The sequence below is a fragment of the Odocoileus virginianus genome, chromosome 10 (assembly GCF_023699985.2).
Source record: "Odocoileus virginianus isolate 20LAN1187 ecotype Illinois chromosome 10, Ovbor_1.2, whole genome shotgun sequence".
Lineage (NCBI taxonomy): Eukaryota > Metazoa > Chordata > Mammalia > Artiodactyla > Cervidae > Odocoileus > Odocoileus virginianus.
This window is the reverse complement of record NC_069683.1, coordinates 15,968,018-15,990,815: the sequence shown is the minus strand read 5'-3', so window position 1 is coordinate 15,990,815 and position 22,798 is coordinate 15,968,018. Positions and strand designations below refer to the sequence as shown.

The following is a 22,798-nucleotide window of genomic DNA, read 5'->3' as shown; positions in this document are numbered from 1 at the left end:
GGTGGCCTCTGCCGAGGTCTCAGCTGTGGTGCCAGAGGCACAGCACGCTCCTGCCATTGCCATTGCAGCCAGTCTGTTTGCCAGGTGGCCACATCGTCCTGTTTGGCCTTGTAGGCTAGTGCAGAAGTCGTTCTCCCATTTTTGTCCCCCTGTTCTTTAGGGGGTAGCTTGTGAGCCCTACTTTGTGCTGGTTGGATCCCCGGCCAACCCAACTTGGGTCAGAGCCAAGCTGCTCCACCGCCTTGTCTGATCCAGACCTCGTCACAAACATGGAGTCTTGAGTCTATGTGCTTGTCTCCTGCCCACCCTTGTCAGGCATCAGTGCCTTCTTTGGCTCAAATGCATCAGCTACACCACAGGTACACTGATCTTGCCAGTCAGCCCATTTTCAACCAGGTTTCTGGTCAGCTCCCATTTCATGGAAAGAGGGATGTTTTCTCTTAGCATAAGTTTGTCTCCAGCTTTCATCCATTCCTACAAGGGGAAGATTTATCCCCTGTCACACAGTATCAAGCCTTTGCCATTAGACTCTGAGAAAGTTAGCCCCCACTGAGGCTTCAGTCTTACCAGCATCTTCCTCCCCATTCCATTTGTGTCATGGTGCTTTGGCCATATTGAACCAAGGATTGAAAGTCTGTTCCATTGATGCTACCACTCTGCAATGCACACTGCCTCTGGTTTGAAGGGCAGCTCGACAGATACTTCGTGTTTTGCACAACCCAGTAGAGCAGTTGTCCTGCTTTCACTCTGGAGACTACAGAACGCATAGCAAGCCAGCAGGGCAGCTCTTCATGTGTATAACCAAGAGTTCCCATAGCTGTCTGACAGCAGTCCTGGGGACTTCTCTACTCCAGCCCCCCAGTCGACAGCTCAGGGATAAGGGGTCAGGACCACATGGGTGCGTGTGGGAACCACCCTAGCCTGGAAGTCTCCAGTTCCACATAAGAACCAATGCCTCTTAGTCCTATGGCCTAGAGTCCAAGAGTTCTAACACAGGACAGGAAACGTCACACAGGGAAAACTCAGAGCTGGGGCTCTCTACCAGGTCATCACAGTCCACTGGCAGTTTAGGGTCAGGTCATCTTTACCATAAGCAGTGTTGCTAGTAACATGGGTGACATACTACCCTGATCAGGTTTCCAGGGGAACACAGCTGAAAAGTTAACATGAGATTCATTTCCCGCGGATACACATGGACAAAATACTAGGCTTTAGCATTGCAGGAAAGTAATAAAATTGAAGTAATAATTTATATTTTTAGTCTGTAATAAATCAAAGATGCATGTTGTACTTTTAGCTAATCACTAAAAGAACAGTTAAAGAATGTATAATTAAGGGAAAATGGAATAATAAAAAACATTTGATTAATTCATAAAGGAGGCAAGGAAGACAAAGGAATATAAAACAGGTGGGTGAAATAGAATGCAAATAGTAAGATGATAGCAATAAACCCAGTTTATCAGTGATCACAGTAATAACATAAAAGGACTACTTACCTCAATTAGAGTGCTCACATCAGACTAGGTTAAAATGTTGAACCCAATTATGTGCTATTTACAGATAACACACCTGTAATAAGATACAAAACAGCTGAAGTTAAACAGATGGAAAAAAGATAACATCAAATAAATACTAATCAAAAGAAAGTTGGTGTAACTATGCTAATAACAGACAATGTAGAATTTAAGGCAGGAAGCATTACTCTATAGATAAAGACAGTTCATAATGATAAAGTGGTCAGTCCACCAGAATATTGAAAATTGTGTATCTATACAGAACCAGTATCATAGGTTCACATTATATAAACAGACATTAAAATTGACAGATGTAAAAGGAGCAACGAATCCATGACCAAAACAGACTTTAACATACCTCTTAATAGGTGATAGAACTAAGCAGACAAAAAATATGATATAGAACATCTGCTAATATACACACCTGACATAACTGATGTTTATATCATGCCACATGCAACTGTAACAAAATTCTTATTTTAAAAATGCATATGGAACATCTACCATACTGATCACAAGTTGAATCATAAATTAAGCCTCAATTAAATAGTAAACCATTGAAATAACTTAGAGTTTATTTTCTATTCATAATGGAATTAACCTAAAAAGATCAGAATAAATAAGGATAGAAAATTCCCAGTGATTTTGGTGAAATTAGTAGTGTACCTCTTCCTGTTGGCTCAAGATGGTGAAGAATCTGCCAGCAGTGTAGGAAACCCAGGTTCAATCCTTGGGTCAAGAAGATCCCCCTGGAGAAGGGAATGGCTCCCCAGTCCAGTATTCCTGCTTAAAGAATTCCATGGACAGAAGGGCCTGGTGGGCTGCAGTCCATGGGGTCACAAAGAGTTGGTTGGTCACAGCTGAGCAACTAACACTTTCACTTTCTGAATAACTCACAATTTGGTCAAGAAAGCAAAATTAGAAAATACTTTTAAATGAATGACAATAAAGATTTGGTATATCAAAACTTGTGGGATGCAGCTAAAGCAATGCTTGAGGAAAGTTTGTAGCCCTATAAATGGATATATTAAATTTAAAAAAACAGGCTGAAATTAGTGATCTATGCTTCTATCCCAAGAAGCTTAGAAAAAGAACAAAATTAGACTGAGATATTTCTTGCCTCTATCTTTGGCAAAAATTCAGAAGTTTGATAGGTCACACCCTTGGTGTGACCTTGGGGAAACTGGCACTGTCATACACTGTTAGGAGAAATGCAAAATAGAATAACCTCTCTGAGAGGAAAGAGATATCTAGCAAACTATCTAGCAAGATTATACATTCATCCAGCAATCCTACTTTGAGGAATATTTCCTTAAAATACAGTAACAAAAAAATTATCTGACAAAAATACCTATGAGTAAGACTGTTGATTGCAGTCTGACTTGTATTAGTGAGCAAAAAACAATCCAAATGCCCAGTAGTAGGGGGTTGATTGAATAAACTGTCCACTGTGGTTGTTCATTGTGTGTGAAATCCACACAGTGGAGCTTCTGCAGCTGTCAGAATGAATGAGGACAATCTCTATAAACTTATATGGAATAATCTCCAGAATACAGCAAGTGAAAAAAAGAACAATAAAAAAAAATTATACCTCAGATTACTACTTACATCTTTTTAAAATAGCAAGTTGTAGGGAGGGAGAATATTTGTAGAAAGAAACATTTTAAAATGAAAAGACTAACTTTGAAAAAAAAATTTTTAAATGCTGTCCCATGGAAGGAAGCTAGAAATAGGATAGAAAAGACAGGAAATAAAGCTTGATTTCCTTGAATCAACTTTTTTGTTTTGTTTTTTTTTTTACTTTGAAACCAAATATTTTGCATAATTATAAAAAATCTTTAAATAAGGTAATTCCTAATTAAAAGTAAAGTTAATTGAGCCTAACTGTGCACTCCACTGGTAGTATAACCACATCAGGAGGAACTCTTCCAAGTGACCTTAACACAGTTACTTGGCTGCACATCTCTAATGAAATGTACCCTAAGAGCAAAAGGAAACCTTACGCTGTTTTCAGTAGCACTGTTGTTAATAATGTTTATGTTATTCTTTTGGGATTGTAGGTGTATGTACTGCAAAGTAAATGAGTAATTTTGTTGGTGATTTGGAAACTGGAATTTTGAGTATGGGTGAAAGGACATAGAGATGTGAGAACAATGATGTAAACATCTTTAGTCTTAAACTGAAAGTATTAGTCAGAATTCCTGATATATTTAATTGATATCTTTACACATATGCTGGCTTTATTTTGCTGAAGACTAGAATCTATAACTAGCCCAGTATTAGTAAGCACCCTCCCTACCCAGATTGTGATCTTTAGATAATTTTCCACTTTAAAACAAAGTCTATAATAAAAGACAAAGAAGGGCATTATATGATGATAAAGGGATCAATACAAGAAGAGGATATAACATTCATAAGCATAAATGCACCCAGTACAGGAGCACTTAAATATATAAAGCAAATAATAAAAGACCTAAAGATTGACAGTAATAGAATAATAATGGGGGGCTTTAATACCTGACCTATATCAGTGGACAGATTAATCATCCAGACGGAAAATCCGTAAGGAAACAGTGGCCTTAAATGACATTAGACTACTAGGCCTTAACAAATATCTATAGGACATTCCAGGCTTCCTTGGTGGCTTAGATGGTAAAGAATCTGCCTGAATTGCAGGAGACCCAGGTTCAATCCCTGGATCGAGAAAATCCTCTGGACAAGGAAATGGCTACCCACTCTAGGATTCTTGCCTGGAGAATTCCATGTACAGAGGGCCCTGATGGTCTCTGATCTCTGGGGTTGCAGGAGTTGGACACAGCTGAGCAACTCACACCCACACACACATTCCATCACACACACACACACGTTCCATCCCCAAACAACAGATTACACATTGTTTTCAAGTGCACATGGACTATTCTCCCAAATGGATTGCATGCTAGGACACAAAACTAGTCCCAGTAAATCTAGGCGCATGGAAATTATACCAACCATCTTATCTGACCACAACAGTATGAAAACTAAAGATCAATTACAAAACAAAAATGGGAAAAACAGAAGCACATGGAGACTAAACAATTTGATACTTAAAAACCAACAGGTCAGTGAAGAAATCAAAGAGATCAGAAAATATCTTAAGACAAATGAAAATAAACAACTTTCAAAAATCTATGGGACACAGCAATAACAGTCACAAGAGGGAATTTTGTAGCAATGCAGGCATACCTCAAGCAACAACAACAAAAATCTTAAAACAACATAACCTACCATCTAAAGGAATTAGAAAAAGAGACAGGGCTTCCCTCCTGGCTCAGTGGTAAAGAATCTGCCTACCAATGCAGGAGACACAGGTTCCACCCCTGGGTCAGGAAGATCCCCTGGAGAAGGATATGGCACCCTACTCCAGTATTCTTGTCTGGGAAAGAAAAAGAAAAACAAAGGCTAAGAAGAAGTTAGGAAAGTAAAGATAGGAGAAGTAGAGACCAAACAAAACAATAGAAAAGATCAGAGAAACCAAGAGCTGTTGTTTTTTTTTTTTAAAGATAAAAGCGATAAGACTTTAGCCAGGCTCATCAAGGATAAAAAAGAATGGATCCAAATAATATAAAAAATGAAAGAGGAGAAATTAAAACATATCCTAGAAATACAGTCATAAGAGAATACTATGGGGAAAAAAAAAAGAAAAATAGAGAATACTGTGAACAGTTACATGCCAAGAAATTGGATAACCTAGAAGAAGAAATGGATAAACTTCCAGAAACATACAATCTTCCATGACTCAATCAGGAAGAAATAAATAATCTGAACAGACCAACTACAAGTATTAAAATTGAATCAGTAATCAAGAAGCTACAAAAAACAAAAGTCCAGGACTAGATGGCCTCACAGGGCAATTCTATCAAACATACAAAGAAAAGTTAATACTTACTCCTCTCAAAGTATTCCAAAAAACTGAAGAGAAGGCAGTGCTCCCGAATTCATTCCATGGGACAACTATTACCTCGAGTACATGAGTATGGCCATGAGTTGTTGATAAATGTTGAATCTAGGTGGTGAGCACATGGAGTTCATTATACTGTTTCCTTTATTTGTATATGCATTTGAAAATTTTCATTATAAAACACCTAAAAGGTGTAATCACAAAGGTGAGCAAAGAAATGGCATGTCAAAAAATGAGTAGGCAAATTTCTAAAAATTACATACATCTTAAACTAAAAATATATTTGTGTAAGTAATTAAGTCAAATACCCAGTGGATGAGTTAGATTAGATTTAGTCACAATTAAATAATCAGTGAATTGCAAGCTTTATGTAAAAAAATAAATTACCTGGAGTATTATAAAGGTAAGGAAATAAGCAAATCAACAGATTGAGGAAGCACCAGGTGTCCCAAGCTGGGTAAATAAAAAGAAATCCACGCCAAGATGCATTATGGCAAAGACAAAAGATATCTTAAGAGCGTCTGTTTCAGTCAGGATCCATCAGGAAAGCAGAAACAACATTACGTATTTTCAAAAACCAAATTTAATTTAGAGAACTGATTACAGGCAGGCCTTGTTTTATTGCACTTCACTTTATTGTGCTTGGCAGACGCTGCATTTTTTTGCAAATTGAAGGTTTGTGGCAACCCTGTCTTGCGCAAGTCTATCGGTGTGATTTTCATTTTCTCTGTGTCACATTTTGGTAATTCTCACAATACTTTGAACTTCTTCATTACTACTTCTGTTATGGTGACCCGTGACCAGTGATTTTTGATGTTACTATTACCACTCACTAAGGTTCAGCTGATTGTTACCATTTTTTAGCAAGGAAGTATTTTTAATGAAGGTATGTACATAGGTTTTTTTTTTTTTTTTCTTTTTTTTTTTTTTAGGGCTTCCTAGGTAGCTCAAACGATTAAGAATCTGCCTGCAGTGCAGGAGACCTGGGTTTGATCCCTGGGTCAGGAAGATCCCCTGGAGAAGGGCATGGCAACCCACTCCAGTATTCTTGCCTAGAGAATTCCATGGACAGAGGAGCTTGGTGGGCTCCAGTCCATGGGGTCACGAACGACTGAATGGCTAACACAACAACATATAGTTTTTTAGACACAATGCTACTGCACACACAATAGACTACAGTATTAAATGTAAACATAACTTCTATATGTACTGGGAAACCAAAAAGTTTGTGTGACTCACTTTTTTGCAATATTCACTTCATCGTGGAGGTCTGTAACCAACAAGCAATATCTCCGAGACATGACTGTACATTGTGGTGGAGGGCTGAAAAAGAGAAAAGGAAGCACCTGGGTAAATCAGAGATATGCACTTAGGGCATGGGAAGGCAGACCCTTGGGGTTTCTGAAATCTAGAGCTCACCGGCAAGAGCTCTGGGTGAACTAGAGTTCCTGCTTCTGGGGAGGGAGCATGGGCTGGTCACTGGGTCGGGAAGTGCTGCCCCAAAAGTGCTGCCAGAATGACCAACTGGGACAGCATGCCAACTGAGAGAAGTCCCACGCCTTCTTGCCTTGCAATTGCCTAGCACTCATGTTTTCAGAACTTAACAAGAAGCCTGCTAGCAAAGGAGAAATGTGGTTTGCAGTGTTCAGCCACAACTTCACAAAGCAGATTGTACAACTTTGGATTTGCATCTGAGAGAAAAGAGCTTAAGAAATATAACAGCAGCCATTCATTCAACAGATATGTAGAGGAATGTGACTAAATGTTTCTCATAACAACTGTCTAATCCAGTTTTGGAAGGATACTGGGCCCCCAGAATTGTGCCCCCTACAATGATGGAAGAATAAAGGCACTTAAAGAACTGGAAAAAGTTTACCAAGAGCCACACCCTAAAGGAACTTTTCTATATGATAACTAAAGAAAAACTATCTCAAGCAAAGGAAGATTTACTAAGCAAATAAAATTAAACAGGTATACAAACCCAAACAAACACTGTAGAAAACAGTTTGAGATTTCTTTTTTAATGACTAAACAAATTCTGGACAAATGTACATTTGAGAGTGGGATGAACAGAGTTAAGGTATTTAAAGGCCCTTTTTGTGTTCAGGAGGAGTGAGTTAGAATGTTGCTTGGATTTTAAATTAAAAATTGAGTAGAAATTTAAGGGTAACCTTTTGAAAAATGTGCAAATCCCAAACCTGTGAGGATAAAATAATGGAGTAAGAAAAGGACCAAAAAAAAAAGATCCAAGAACTGCTCAAAAAAAGGAAGAAAAAAATTCAAGAATCTGGATAAAAGAAACCAAGAACTATAATAACAGTCTTTAATCTACAGTGTAAATCACACTAATGTCAAATTGGAAATTTTTTAAAGGAGCTACATTTTTTTAAGTCATACCTAAAACATAGTAGAAATGTTGAAAATAACAGGAAAATATTAATCAAAAATGAATATACTATCAAAAGGTAGTAAAGACAGTTACATTAATTACCTGAAAAGATATATTTCAGAGCTGAAAAATTAAGGTCAGAGAGAATGACCATGTAATGATAAAAGCTTTAATTCACCAGAAATATATACCAGAAAAAGAAGTGCAAAAAGGCAAAATGGTTGTCTCAGGAGGCCTTACAAATAGCTGAGGAAAGAAGAGAGGCGAAAGGCAAAGGAGAAAAGGAAGAATGTATCCATCTGAATGTAGACTTCCAAAGAATAGCAAGGAGAGATAAGAAAGCCTTCCTGAGTGATCAATGCAAAGAAATAGAGGAAAACAATAGAATGGGAAAGACTAGAGATCTCTCCAAGAAAATTAGAGATAGCAAGGGAACATTTCATGCAAAGATGGGCTCAATAAAGGACAGAAATGGTATGGACCTAACAGAAGCAGAAGATATTAAGAAGAGGTAACAAGAATACACAGAAGAACTATACAAAAAAGATCTTAGTGACCCAGATAACCACGATGATATGATCACTCACGTGGACCCAGACATCATGGAGTGCAAAGTCAAGTGGGCCTTAGGAAGCATCATTACAGAGCTAGTGGAGGTGATGGAATTCCAGCTGAGCTATTTCTAATCCTAAAAGGTGATGCTGTGAAAGTGTTGCATTCAGTATACCAGCAAATTTGGAAAACTCAGCAGTGACTACAGGACTGGAAAACGTCAGTTTTCATTCCAATCCCAAAGGAGGGCAATGCCAAAGAGTGTTCAAACTATCGTACAATTGCAGTCATCTCACACGCTAGCAAAGTAATGCTCAAAATTCTCCAAACTAGGCTTCAACAGTACCTGAACCAGATGTTCAAGCTGGATTTAGAAAAGGCAGAGGAACCAGAGATTAATTGCCAACATCTGTTGGATCATCTAAAAAGAGAGTTACAGAAAAATGCCTATTTCTATTTCATTGACTATGCTAAGACCTTTGTGTGGATCACAACAAACTGTGGAAAATTCTTCAAGAGATGGGAATAGCAGACCACCTTACCTGCCTCCTAAGAAATCTGTATGCAGGTCAAGAAGCAACAGTGAGAACCAGACGTGGAACAACGGACTTGCTCCAAGTTGGGAAAGGAGTACAGCAAGGCTGTATGTGTACTGTCACCCTGCTTATTTAGCTTCTATGCAGAGTACATCATGCGTATGTGAGGCTGGATGAAGCACAAGCTGGGATCAAGAGTGAAGGGAGAAATAACCTCAGATATGTGGATGACGCCACCCTTATGGCAGGAAGTGAAGAAGAACTAAAGAGTCTCTTGATGAAAGTAAAAGAAGAGAGTGAAAAAGTTGGCTTAAAACTTAGCATTTGAAACTCTAAGTTCATGGCATCCAGTCCCATCAATTCATAGCAAATAGATGAGAAACAAATGGAAATAGTGGCAGACTTTATTTTCTTGGGCTCCACAATCACTGCAGCTGTGAAATTAAGACACTTGCTCCTTGGAAGAAAAGTTATAATAAACCTAGACAGCATATTAAGAAGCAGAAACATTACTTTGCCAACAAAGGTCCATATCGTCAAAGCTATGATTTTTTCAGTAGTCTTGTATGGATGTGAGAGCTGGACCATAAAGAAAACTGAGCACCAAAGAATTGATGCTTTTGAACTGTGGTGTTGGAGAAGACTCTTGAGAGTCCCTTGGACTGCAAGAAGATCCAACCAGTCAACCCTAAAGGAAATCAGTCCTGAATATTCATTGGAAGGACTGATGCTGAAGCTAAAGCTCCAATACTTTGGCCACTTGATGCAAAGAACTGAGTCATTAGAAAAGACCTGGATGCTCGGAAAGATTGAAGGCAGCAGGAGAAGGGGACAACAGAGAATGAGGTGGTTGGATGGCATCACCGACTTGATGGACCTGAGCTTGAGCGAACTCTGGGAGTTGGTGATGGACAGGGAAGCCTGGCATGCTGCAGTCCATGGGGTCACAAAGAGTCAGACACTACTGAGTGACTGAACTTATTGATAACTTTATGCATACCCAGTAAGATAACCTCAAAATATATAAAGCAGAAAATTATTTAATGAAACAAACTGACAAACCAACACATACACACCTTTTTCTGCTGCTGCTAAGCCAGTCAGTCTATTTGAATTTATATTCATAAAATATTAGTCTGTGGTCTAGCTTTAGGAAAAGCTAAAATTTCATCACCCAAATTAAAGGAGAAAAATTATGAAATTGTTTCAGTAGATTGCTTTTGATAAAATTCAGTACATTCATGAACTAAAGGTAATGCAAATTAAGACTAGAAAAGAATTTCTTTAATCTGATGAAAAGAATCCACAAAACATTTTTATCAAAGATAATTCTTAATGGGAGAAGTATTTTAATTCTTTGAAGTCAGGAAAAAGAATGCCCACCATTACCCCTTCTTCTCAGCATTGTACTGAAAGTTCTAGCATAAGTATTAGGAAGAAAAAAACATGTTATTCAGAAATGATGTGATTATCTGCATAGCAAACCTAAAAGAATCTACACACAAATTTTTAGAAGTAACAATGTGTTATCAAGGTAGTTGCCTGTCAAGTCAATAAATAAAAATACGTTACATTTCTATACAGCAGCAATAAATATTAGAAAACATAATTTTAACACGTATTTACTTTGTTACAAAAATATTAAGTTCCCCCCCAAAAAATAATTTATATAAAATTCCCAGTACTAAATCTAACCAGAAAGTCGTAAGACCTATGTGCAGAAAGTGATAAAACTTTACTGAAAGACATTTTAAAAGACCTAAATAAACAGAAGGGTATGTAATGTTCATGGATAACAAGATACATACCATAAACATATCACTTTTCTACAATTTGATTTATAGAGTCAATACTGTTAGACTCAAAATAACAATTTTTTTTTTTTATGGCTCTTGAATAGTAGATCTTTACATTTATATGGAAGGGTAAAAAATAGATATGACATTCATGAAAAGAAGAATAAGGTTGTGAGAATTGCCTTTTGTGAAAAACTGTAAAATAAAACATTATGCCATTTGCTCAAGGAATAAACAAAAGTAACAAAGGTGAATAAAAGCCTGTAGCCTATACAGTCTCTAGCTTACAGGAGCTATGCAAAATCAATGGGGAGGTGAGGGCTATTCAGGAAGCTTTCTAGGGCAGTTGCTTAATTTCAGTCGGCCCCTCACATCCTACACAAAAAATGAATTCCACATGAATTAAGGACTCAAGCATCAAAAACAAAACTTTAAAAATTAAAATATGAGAGATGATCTTTCTGGCCTTGAAGTACAAAAAGGTTTCTTGAAGAAGATTATAAAAGCACAGGCCAGAGAAGAGAATGTTAATAAGTTCAACTACATTAAAGTTTGAAATGTTTTAATTAAAGACATTTTTTTAAATTAAAAAGAAGCCAGAATAAGGAAAATTCATGTAACACACTTAGCTTATAAGGATTAATATGCAGAGCATGGAAATAAAGTGATGGGAAAGATAAATAAGATAGAAAAAAGGTATAGAAAAGATATTAACAGACATTTGACAGAAAACAATTAAGACCAATGTGTTTATGACCAATAAAGAAGAAACAGTTCTCAATCTCACTAATAGTCAGGAAATACAAATTAAGGCTACAGTAAGATACCGTTTCACCCCCACTGATAATACTAAGAGTTAGAAAGGCTAGAAAGCAGGAGGCACTTTTAAACATTGCTGGTAGGACTGACTGGTCATAACACCTTTAGGAAGCAATTTGGCTTTCTCTGGACATTTGCATATCCTGTGATGTAGCAGTTCCATTCCCATGTATATAGACTAGAGAAACTCTTTGCACATTTATTGACAACAGGAAGTAACTCAACCCCCTCCACCCATTTACAGAAAATGGATAAACACATTATGGTATATTCACTTAATGGACATTTAATTGTGTATAAAGGGAATTGAATGAACTAAGAACTACATTCAGCAACATGGCATGCTTAAGAGTATTGAGTAAAAACCCCCAAGTCCCAGAAGACTGCTTACAGTATGATACCATTTTTATAATGCACAGGAAGTAAATTAAGCATTGTATTGTTGGGGTAAATATGTGTGTGTGTGTGATAGAACAGTGTTTAAAAGGAGCAGTGGGGTAATAAACAGAACACTTGGGATAATGTGTGCCTCTGGAGCAAAGACAGGACAGCACAGTGAAAAGAACACACAGGTAGATGCACGGTAACTCACCACCCCCACCACCATTTACAGAAAATAAACACATTATAGTATATTCACCTAGTGGACATTTAATTGTGCAGAAAGGAAATTGAATGAACTAAAAACTACATTCAGCCTCATGGGTGAATCTTAGGAGGGTAGTCATTTCTGGGATATTTATTGTTTTATGCTTTACAGCATTAAGTGTACATTTTATATAATTACATATTATCCATGTATATATATATGTTTGTAACACACAGATATAAGGTGCGTCAGATATTGGCAGTGTTAGTCACTCAGTCGTGTCCGGCTCTTTGTGACCCCATGGACTGTAGCCCGCCAGGCTCCTCTGTCCATGGAATTTTTCAGGCAAGAATACTGGAGTGGGTTGCCATCTCCTACTCCAGGCATATTCTTTGGAATGTGTCAGATACTGGCAGTAAAGAAAGGTAATTTTATTTTCTTAAAAAAAAAAAAAGAACCCTTGGATAAGCCAGTCAGAGGACCCAGTCATTAAGAACGAGGGATACATCCGGCTAGCTTCAGAGCTGTGTGCAGCCCCACTCACGCCAAGAAGCAGAGCCAGCAGATTATTCAAGGAAAGACGGGCCCTGGTTACATCCAGCCCGCTGTGTTCCGGGCATAAAGGCTACAGACAGGAAGCTCTGAACGTATACGGTTGTATAGTTTGTTAGGGCTGCCGTAGCAATACTGCCAGCAGGATGACTTAAACAACAGAAATGTATTCTCTCAGTGCTGGAGGCTACAAGTTGAGCATCCGGGTACCAGCAGGGTGGTTTTCCTCTGAGGCCTCTCCTTGGCTTGCAGCTGGCTACCCTCTAGGCAGCTGTTCAAGGGCTCATGGTCTGCACAGAGGACACTGATGTGTCTCTTTCTCTTCTATAAATCCACTTACATTAGATTTTGTTCTTTAGTCACTGAGGCATGTCCGACTCTTTTGCTACCCCATGGACTACAGTCCATGGGAGGACTGTAGGACAGTCCATGGGAGCCCACCAGGCTCCTTGTCCATGGGATTTCCCAGGCAAGAATACTGGAGTGGGTTGCCATTTCCTCCTCCAGGGGATCTTCCCGACCCAGGGATCAAACACGCATCTCCTGCATTGCAGGTGAATTCTTTACTGCTGAGCCGCCTGGAAAGCCGGTTATATTAGATTAGGGCCCCACAATAATGACCTTATTTTTAACTTAGTCTGCCCTCTAAAGACTATTTCTAAATACAGTTACATTCTGAGATACTAGGGATTGAGACCTTAACATATGACTCTGGAGAGACACAATTCACCCCATGACAACAATCTCAGAGAATAATTTTCCTATCAACCCTTCTTAAGAAAATTATTAGAAGATAAACTTTAGCCAACCAAGAGATGACTAGGGCAGCCACACAGAACTAATGTCAGTGATCAAGGAATATATTTACATGTAGAACCAACACAAAAAGAAGGCAGGAAATAGTATTCATATCACCCTATGTGCCCCACCAATGAAAAATTATAGAATTACAAAAAAAAAAAAAAAAAAAAAAAGATTGAAAGGACAAAGTAAGAAGGAAGCAGAGTAAGTTTTCCAGTTGCCTCAACCAGAATGGCTGGGAGTTGGAAACATCCATCAAAAGGGGTAAATGAAACAGGGAAATTAAAAATTAGATGTAGATTAACCCAATATCGGGCCTACATTACGGGCTTCCCAGGTGGCACAGTGGTGAAGAGTCCACCTGCCAATAAGAGACACGGGTTCGATCCCTGGGTCGGGAAGATCCTCCGGAGGAAGAGATGGCAACTCACTCCAGGACTCATGCCTGAAAAATCCCACAGACAGAGGAGCCTCACGGGCCACAGTTTGCAAAGAGTCAGACACGACCAAGCACACAGACCTGAATTAAGTGACGAAGACTTTGCGTATGACAAAGGTAGCGTCACAGTGAGGGAGAGATGGATTATTCATTAAATCATACTAAGGCAACTTAATAGCCATCTGGAAAAAAATTAATTGGAGCCTTATCTTTTACTTTACACCAAGTTAAATTCTAAGTGGATCAAATATTTAAATGTGAAAAGTGAAACTACAAAATTTCTGGGGAAAACATATGGTAAAAATTCTTGATAACCTTGGAGTAAACCAGACTTTCCTAACTACAGTTGAAAATCCAGAAGCCACTGGAAATAGATTAATAAACTGAACTATGTAGAAATTTAAGATTTGAAAACTATGATCCAGAGAGGTTAAATATTTATTTAAAAAGGCTATAATAGTAGAATCAAGCTTGTGGGATGGTTACTAGGGTCAGTGAGAGGGTGAACGTAAGGTGCGAGGCAGGCCAGCAGCGCCAGGTAAATAGTTAAATGGTCGTGAACTTGTGTTGCGATTCCCAATCTTGGTGGTAAATTAGTATGTTATTTAAGAGACATCTGCTTTAACCCACCTTTTCTTTGCAGAACCAGACGTCCTGGGTCCTTTCCAGCATGGCAGCTCTCTACTGGAGAGTCAAAGGCCAGGGGAAGAAGGCGATCGACTGCCTGCGCCAGGCCCTCCACCACGCGCCGCACCAGATGAAGGTGCGTGGGGCTCCCAGGTGGGAGCGTCCATCCCTCAGTTGCTTCCTGCACCCGCTGGTTTGTCCTGAGGTTTCATCAGCCTTCCTCTTGCTCAGCCTGTAAGGAAGCAGCGAGAGGCTAAGGGTGGGAAACCTCAACGACCCACCGGTGCTGCCACAGGCCTGAGTTACACTCGCCGTCGTGGCCTCCCCACCTCAGCAAGCGGGGCCGTCGGGGAAGGGCTTCAGCGTCCCAGAAGAACACCATCAGGAGCAGGCATGGCCGAATCGTAAATGCAGCTCCAAGTGCGGCTCTGCCTCTCACCGCCTTTGTGATTACTTTGTGACCTTAGGCAAGTTCTTAAACCTCTGTGACCTCATATAATGATGTGTCCTGTGGGTGTCCAGCAAGGACAAACATGGGTCTTTTTTTTCTGTTCTTCTGTATCTTCTGTAGAAGAACCCAGTGATATAGAGAAATGCAATATAGATCCCAGTTTCTCAGGTTACACATCTACAGGGGGCTTACCAGGTGGCACTAGTGGTAAAAACCTGCCTGCCAATGCAGGAGACACAGGAGACTTGGGTTCTATCCCTGGGCTGGGAAGATCCCCTGGAGGAGGGCATGACAGCCCACTCTAGTGTTCTTGCCTGGAGAATCCCACGAACAGAGGAGCCTGGCGGCCTACAGTCCATAGGGTTGCAAAGAGTCGGACAGGACTGAAGCGACTGAGCACACATCTAAAGGGAATAAATATTTGTGATATTAGTAAATATTTGTGCTAATAATACTGCAACTTTTTCAGCCCATCATCCTGTGCCCTATACTTCTAGGCTACCACTAGGCTCCCCAACAGGAAGGGCCAAGACGCTGGATCAGGGGTCAGGGAATTTTTCTGTGAAGGGCCAAATAATACACATTTAGGCTCTGAGACCAGCCTGCCTCTTGCAGCCACTCAGTTCTGCCATGATAGCATGAAAACAGCCCCAGAAGTACCTCGGCGAATGGGATTGATGAGGTCCAATAAAATGTTACAGAGTGGGGCAGCAGGCTGGCCGTGGCCTGTGGCCACAGCGCGCCAGCCCTGCCTCAGGGCGCCGTGGTCCTTGCAGAGAACAGCTCGGCTCTGTGACAGTGAGCCTCAGTGTGGACCGTGGACAGAGTCGGGCCCCCAGCTGCTCCTTACAAGCTGCAGGTGACCCGGCGCTGGCGCCACGATGGAGAGCAGCTGCCTCACTCAGCAGGTGGTTTACCCTGCTAGCATTTTTGTTTGTTTTTGAGATAAGACTCTCCCATAGAGAGAAGTGCACAGCTGGGCTGGCACACGCTCCCCCCCCTCACAGACCCGCAGCAGACAAGCCCCCACATCAACCTGCACGGGTGTCCTTCGCCAGGGAACACTGACCACATTGCCTACGGCCACCACAGCCGAGAGTGAACGCCCAGAAACCAACGTTCTTCCCTTCTCTCCCAGGACGTGCCCCTCATCAGCCTGGCCAACATCCTGCACAACGCCAAGCTCTGGAACGACGCCGTCATCGTGGCCACCATGGCGGTGGAGATCGCGCCACACTTCGCCGTCAACCACTTCACACTGGGCAACGTATACGTGGCGATGGTGAGGCTGGCCTGGGAGCGGGGCGAACCCCCTCTGCTGCCTTCTGTCAGGGCCACGTCTCTAGTTCCAGACCCCCTGACTCTGTCAGTGTCCCCTGGTTTCCTGGAAGCTTTGTGTCTAAAGTTGTAGCTCTCTACCACAGGTATAATTCATGGTAGGGGATTTGTAAGTCTTTAAAAGAACACAGTAAACTCACCCAAGTATCTGCAACTGTGTAGTTCCTCACCATGAATTTAACACTAACAGGCCCATTTACCTGCCCTCTTCTGCAGACTGCACCCTCCCTAACACTCCAAGTGGACACACACTCGGGCTCGCTTACTGCCAGGCCGGGCCAGGTCCCCAGGATTGCTCTCACGGTGCCCTGTGCAGATCTCTCTTGTTGTCTTTTCACCTTGTTTTATAATTTTTGTGTTGAGCAGTAGTCTCTCCCACCAGACCAGGAGCTCCTTAGGAAAGAAACTCCTCTTCATCTCCCCATTCCTGGCACTTCACAGGGTTTGGCACATAGTAGGTGCTCACCAAAGGTTTAATGAATGGCGGAATGCCACTAGTTCCCTGGGATACCATTTATAGCCAAAATGGGAAAGCCATCATCCAGAACCCTGTTGGGTCAGAAGGAGGACCAGTTTCAGAACTCAAAAGTCCCAGGGGTCCCCCAGAAGCTGTCATAGCTGAATCTAGAAAATGAGAGTCATTCCATCCACTTTCATCCAAAGTTTAGGGTCCCACATGAGGCTCTTTCCAAGGTGCTCTTGATAAAGGCTAATGTAACGAGCAGCTTCAGGCTCCAAGTTGTGTGTGTCATCCTTGACTTCAAAGGCAAGAAATTTAATTTGGCCAGGTAGGTCTTGCTGAATGTGCAGATTTCCCTCTCTGCTTCTTAAAATTGAAGAATCTATTTTCGTCCCCAGTAAATGCAAAATTTGCTGCTATGAATGAGAAATTCTGCCTCTCATTTGGCTGGAAGGAGTCATTTAAGCGGTAGATTCGGGCTCTTCTTTGGGAGCATTAGTCTAAGTAAAAGATGAACGCCTTCCGTGTGGCAGTGATCATTTCCAAACTGGGTTCATATTTTCAAGTGTTAGGGAGAATAAGAAACTGCTTAAAAATTTACAAGTCTAATTGAGGTACCTGACTTGACTTCCTTCTTTCCAGTTACAGTAGAAAATTCAAGCAAATGCAAAATCAGCTTTTGCCAGACATAGTTCTAGTGGTTTCCGTGAGGATTACAGGAAGGGATTCCACACAGCACCTGGCTCTGCGCCTGGCACGCGGCAGGGCGCAACGACAGCGGTTCTTACTGTCACTCCTGTCGTTGGACCAGATCTCTGGAGAGCTGGTCTGCCCTTTGCCTCTGGCTCCCGGGCTGTGCCATAGTTTCTTTGTAATCTGTGACCTCGGGGACGGAGGTGGTTGTCCCCTCCACCGCAGAGATTTAGATGCACTGAGAAAATACTGCAGGACCATCACTGCCACAGACGCGCTCTCCAGGAAAAAAGACGTCACCACCTCTGCTGAGCCTGGTGGTCATACCCCTCTCACTCTGCCCCTCCGCCCCTCACAGGAAGAGTTCGAGAAAGCACTGGTGTGGTACGAGTCGACCCTGAAGCTGCAGCCCGAGTTTGTCCCCGCCAAGAACCGAATCCAGACCATCCAGTGTCACCTGATGCTGAAGAAGGGCCGGCGCTCTCCCTAGCTCATCCCTCCCCTCTCTCCCGTCTCTCTTCTCACGCTCTTCAAAAAATGAATAAGAAACCAATCATTGTCAGTATCTGCTTTTAATGATGTGTGTGAAAATAACTGAATAAGACATATAACAGGACTTTTACATTTGTGGGAATTGTTTTGGTTTTGTTTTTAAGTTCCTTCTTTCCCCCAGCCAACCTCAGAAACGTAAATTTGTTAAAAGGAAAATGCAGCTTAAAGATACCATGTAAATACTGAGCCAAGACATTTCTGGAGCGTGCTCTGTCTCCAAGACCTCGATGCCTTTAGGGCTTTTCTCAGTGGTCCAGCCAGCTTCTTCCGCTCCGGCGGAGGACGAAGCCACATGGCACCTTCTCTGCTTCTCGTCACAGCCTCTGTCGTCCATGGAAATGCAGAAGCCCGTCCGGTGCCCGTCAGCAAGAAGCACTGTCCCGCGCTCTTCCCACTAGCTCTCCACGCTGCCCCCCCGGCCTTGTCCGTTCCATGCTGCTACGTTACAAACTCTCAGAGGTAGTTTGCGGGGGAGGGGGGAGGAAGGGGAAATGATTTTAAAAACAAAATATTTACAACAACAGAAACCCTTAGGATCACCTGACCTTTGTGCTGTTATTTATGTTGGGGAGGGAGGGGGGCTGAGAAGGGGAAATCAGCAGTGTACAACATCGCTATCATTTGTACTTTAAATTGCAGATCACAAGGAAACCAATACGTTGACATCCTGTATAACAGGTTTATATATATAGAATATGTATATTTGAAGCCCTCAGCAGACTGAGTCTGTGTTTTACTAATTCTTTGTTCACTGTGTTACCCATCTTGGAATGAGGCGTGAGTGTTGGCTCCCTCTCCCCTCAGGAGAGTGGGGAGCCAAGGCTGAGTGTTTCCTTGCAATGCTCATACCTCTGGTCCCAGGAGAGTCGGAAACTCCAGGCATTTGGGAATCTTCAAGGGCACATACTGAGGACAAAAATAAAAGTCGTTTATGAACAAAACAGGTCTGTGGCGTGGTTTTTCTTTAGAATCAGGCTCATCCAGGCAGCTCTGAAGCCTCACTGTAACCCTGGGTTGGATCCTCTCACATCCTAGGTTGTCTTTTTGTCTTTTTCCACATCATAAAGCGAGGGGAGAAATAGCCCATCACTAGGTTTTATGATTGATGATCTTACACGATACATTTGACCACGAAAGACGTACAATCAGCAGATGTTCAGAGTTGGTCACTGACCTTCCAGGGAAAAGAAGAAGAACCTAAACCACAAAGTCACGTCCCCCTGCGGTGAGCACTGATCCTAACGTTCTTCCAGGTAAGCCTGATGGAGAAGCTTGGTGAGAGTCATACCAGTGTGAAATCGAGCATTCCTTTTGGGACAGGACTCTGCCGAACACGGGGTTCCCTAGAACAGCTATCAGACACCAATCATCTCAAATACTGGGTCACTGAACCCAGAGCATCTGGTTCTAGCACAGACTGTAATTTCTTAAAAGCAGGTGAGCAATCAGACATGCCTGTCCACTCTGTCTGTCTTTTGTGCAGCTAGAGTCCAGCTGATTTCAAGCAGTTTTATCAGATGTATTTTGAGAAGAGGCTCACTTTGTTGCTAGATAAAGTGAAGCTCTTTTCCCTCAGAGTATCTTTGCCTGCGTCTGAATATATCCCTTGCTTCCCCAACTCTCGGCAATGTGGCATTTAGTTTTTCCTGAAACTTGCAACTATTGGTTTTGTTTGTTTTTTTTTTAGTTTACATATATACAGTGAAGTTCATTCTGTGGTGTACAGTTCTGTGACTTTTTTTATTTGTGTTTTTTTTCCCTGGCACCATGCAGCATCTGGGATCTTAGTTCCTGGACCGGTAATTGAACCCGCACCTCCTTGCATTGGAAGCACGGAGTCTTAACCACTGGACTGCCAGGGAAGTCCTTTGTGAGTTTTGACAGATGCGTAGAGTCATGCAGCCACCACAACAATCAGGATACAAAACTGTGATCAGCTCCAAAAGACTGTCTCACTCTTCCCCTTTGTCGTCAAACACCATCCTAAACCCTCGGCAACCGCTGATCCATTGTTCCTGTAGTTTTTCACTTTCTCCCCCATGGTAAAGTCAGACTCCAAAGGCTATGTACTCTATAATTCTGTGTACGTGACATTATGGAACAGCAAAGGTAGATGACTTGAGGCCGAAGTATGCTTTTCAAGTTTTAAAACACAAGAGACTGGTGTGGCTGAAGAGGTGTGAGCAAGAGGGAAAATAATAGGAGATGAAGCCAGAGAAGTGAGACAGATGTATAGTTTTTTGTGGGCTTGGTTTATTTCTGTTGCAGGGCTTTATATGTCACTGCAGAGTCACTGGTTTTAAGCAGAGGAATAAAACGATCTGACCTGTTTTAACAGGAGTCAGGATTATTCTAGGATTTTTTTCCACCTGAGTAATTAGAATGAGGAAGCTATTGTTAACTCAGATGGGAAGAGCAAAGTTAGGAATTTGGGGGAGAAGATAAGGAATTCAGTTTGGTACAGATCATGCGAAGATAACTGTGTAGCTCGTTGGATGAACTAGGGTTAATAGAGGATATCCATGCTGGAGATACAAATTTGGAGGTCACAGCCATGGGAATAGTATTTGAAACCATGTGACTGAGGTCACAGAGGACATGAGGGAACAGACGAGAATACAGAACAGAACTGGGGGGTTCCAGTGTTACGGGGTCACACAGTTTACATGCCCAACAATTTATTCCTGATGTACAAGAAACAGCAGAGCGATTTGAAAAGGATGCTGAACATGTTCAAGTAGTTAAAAGACTAGCTTCCACATAAAGTATGAGCAGGTTGTGTGTGTCTGACTCCGTGGCCCCATGGACTGTATGTAGCCTGCCAGACTCCTCTGTCAAAAAGAACCACAGAACAATCCTTTAAGTGAAAAATACTATTGAAATAAACATCTAAATGAATGGGTTAAACAGACTAGACACAGCTGAAGAGAAAGTCAATGAACTGTAGGACAGAAGGGAAGGAAATCTACCAAGGTGAAAAACGGGAATAAAATTTTCCTCAGGTATTTGTATTAAATGCTCTCATAGGGCAAACTCCTCACTTTTCAGCCTAGGGCTCACTTTCTTAAGCAGTCAAGCTTTTTAATCAGGGTCCAGAAACAGAATACAACTCTTAATTTATTTCTAGAATTGGAAAAAGATTTAGTGGCAGGATTGAAGACCTCTGCTAATAAGGACTAATGTCTGTCGTGTACTGTGTTCCTGTCCTCCTTCAAAGCACTTTATGTGGATCAGGAGCAGTGGGTGGCCGGGAAGGACTGAGAGGCCAGACGGTAACCTCTCCAGGTTAAGTGAGAACAGCTTCACTTGGCCCCTGGAGCTGTCTGACTTACTCTTCCTTCTCCCTTTTGATTTCCAGTGTCCTCTCCTTGATAATGCTGCTGCTTCTCTAGGGGTATTGCTGGGTTTGTCCACCGTTATTAATTCGGTAGTTTATGAACTTCTTTAAAATTAACCAACTGTTTGGTGTCAGGCCCATGTGTTACGAGAGTCAGGAGTATAGAGATTTTATTAGACAGAGCTGAGCATCTGACTGGAGACAAACTACATAGTCAAGAGACCCAAAAATTCCAAAGCAATCCTAAGGGGAAAGAACAAGACTGGAAGCATAACTCTCGACACTACAAAGCTACAGCAATCAAAACAGCGTGGTACTGGCACGGAAACAGACAGGGATCGATGGAACAGAAAAGAGAGCCCAGAAGTAACCCTCCACACCTCCAGTCAATCTTCAGCAAAGGAGGCAAGAATACAGAACGGAGAAAAGATAGTCTCTTTAGCGAGTGGTGTTGGGAAGGCTGGCCAGCCACATGTGAATCAGTGAAGTCAGAACACAGCTGCACACCATACATAAAAAGCCTCAAAATGCTTAAATATAAGACATGACACCATTAAACTAGAAGAGAGCCTAGACAAAACATCCTCTGACATAAATTGTAGCTATGTTTTCTTAGGTCAGTCTCCCAAGACAACAGAAATATAAGCAAAAATAAGCAAATGGGACCTAATCAAACCTACAAGTTTTGCATGCCAAAGGAAACCATAAATGAAATGAAAATCTAGGGGCCAGGAGAGAGTATCTGCAAATGACGTGACCAACAGCGGCTTAATTTCCCAAAACATACAAACCGCTCATAGAACTTAATAACAACAAAACCTCAATCAAAAAATGGACAGAAGACATAAATAACCAGTTCCCTAAAGAAGATATACAGATGGCCAATAGGCAGATGAAAAGATGCTCAAAATCACTAATTATTAGAGAAATGCAAGTTAAAACTACAATGAGGTATCACTTCACACTGGTCAGAATGGTCATCGTTACAAAGTTTACCAATAATAAATGAGAGGGTGTTAAGGGAACCCTCCTACACTGTCAGTGGGAATGTAAATTGATACAGCCACTATGAAGATAGTCTGGGGGTTCCTTAAAAAACTAAAAATCGAGTTACCATATGATCCAGCAATTCCACTCCTGGGCATGTATCCAGAGAAAACCATAATTTGGAAAGACAGATGTGCCCCAGTGTTCATGACAGCATTATTTACAATAGCAAAGGCATGGAAGCAATCTAAATGTCCATCAATAGATGAATGGATAAAGAAGTGATACATATATACAGTGGAATATTACTCAGCCCCCCAAAATGAGCGAAATAATGCCATTTGCTGCCATATGAATGGACATAGAGATTATCATACTAAGTAAAGTTAGAGAAAGATAAATATCATATGATATTGCTAATATGTG

At 41.3% G+C, this 22,798-nt stretch overlaps 1 protein-coding gene and 1 long non-coding RNA gene across 10 annotated transcripts in view; one reads left to right on the top strand and one right to left on the bottom strand.

Moving 5' to 3' along the window:
- The window catches only part of LOC110130778 (uncharacterized), a 29,330-nt gene extending 14,150 nt beyond the window's left edge, over nucleotides 1-15,180 (bottom strand). For 2 of the 6 annotated variants that reach the window (XR_011489898.1, XR_011489899.1), the window contains exons 1-5: nucleotides 14,884-15,177; nucleotides 14,558-14,786; nucleotides 6,694-6,777; nucleotides 5,443-5,559; nucleotides 1,497-1,569 (exon numbers count right to left, since the gene is read on the bottom strand). This is a non-coding gene — a long non-coding RNA (uncharacterized lncRNA). Of the gene's footprint in view, nucleotides 1-1,496; nucleotides 1,570-5,442; nucleotides 5,560-6,693; nucleotides 6,778-14,557; nucleotides 14,787-14,883 lie in introns of all 6 variants that reach the window. The other 4 variants (XR_011489896.1, XR_011489897.1, XR_011489900.1 and 1 more) reach the window with 4 other exon arrangements.
- The window catches only part of TTC17 (tetratricopeptide repeat domain 17), a 114,471-nt gene extending 95,482 nt beyond the window's left edge, over nucleotides 1-18,989 (top strand). For all 4 annotated transcript variants that reach the window (XM_020882971.2, XM_020882941.2, XM_020882961.2 and 1 more), the window contains 3 exons: nucleotides 14,571-14,690; nucleotides 16,144-16,287; nucleotides 17,855-18,989. In XM_020882971.2, the coding sequence (XP_020738630.2) occupies nucleotides 14,571-14,690; nucleotides 16,144-16,287; nucleotides 17,855-17,986 (396 nt within the window). In that variant the 3' untranslated portion in view covers nucleotides 17,987-18,989. The remainder of the gene's footprint in view (nucleotides 1-14,570; nucleotides 14,691-16,143; nucleotides 16,288-17,854) is intronic.
- The last annotated feature ends 3,809 nt before the right edge of the window (nucleotides 18,990-22,798 follow it).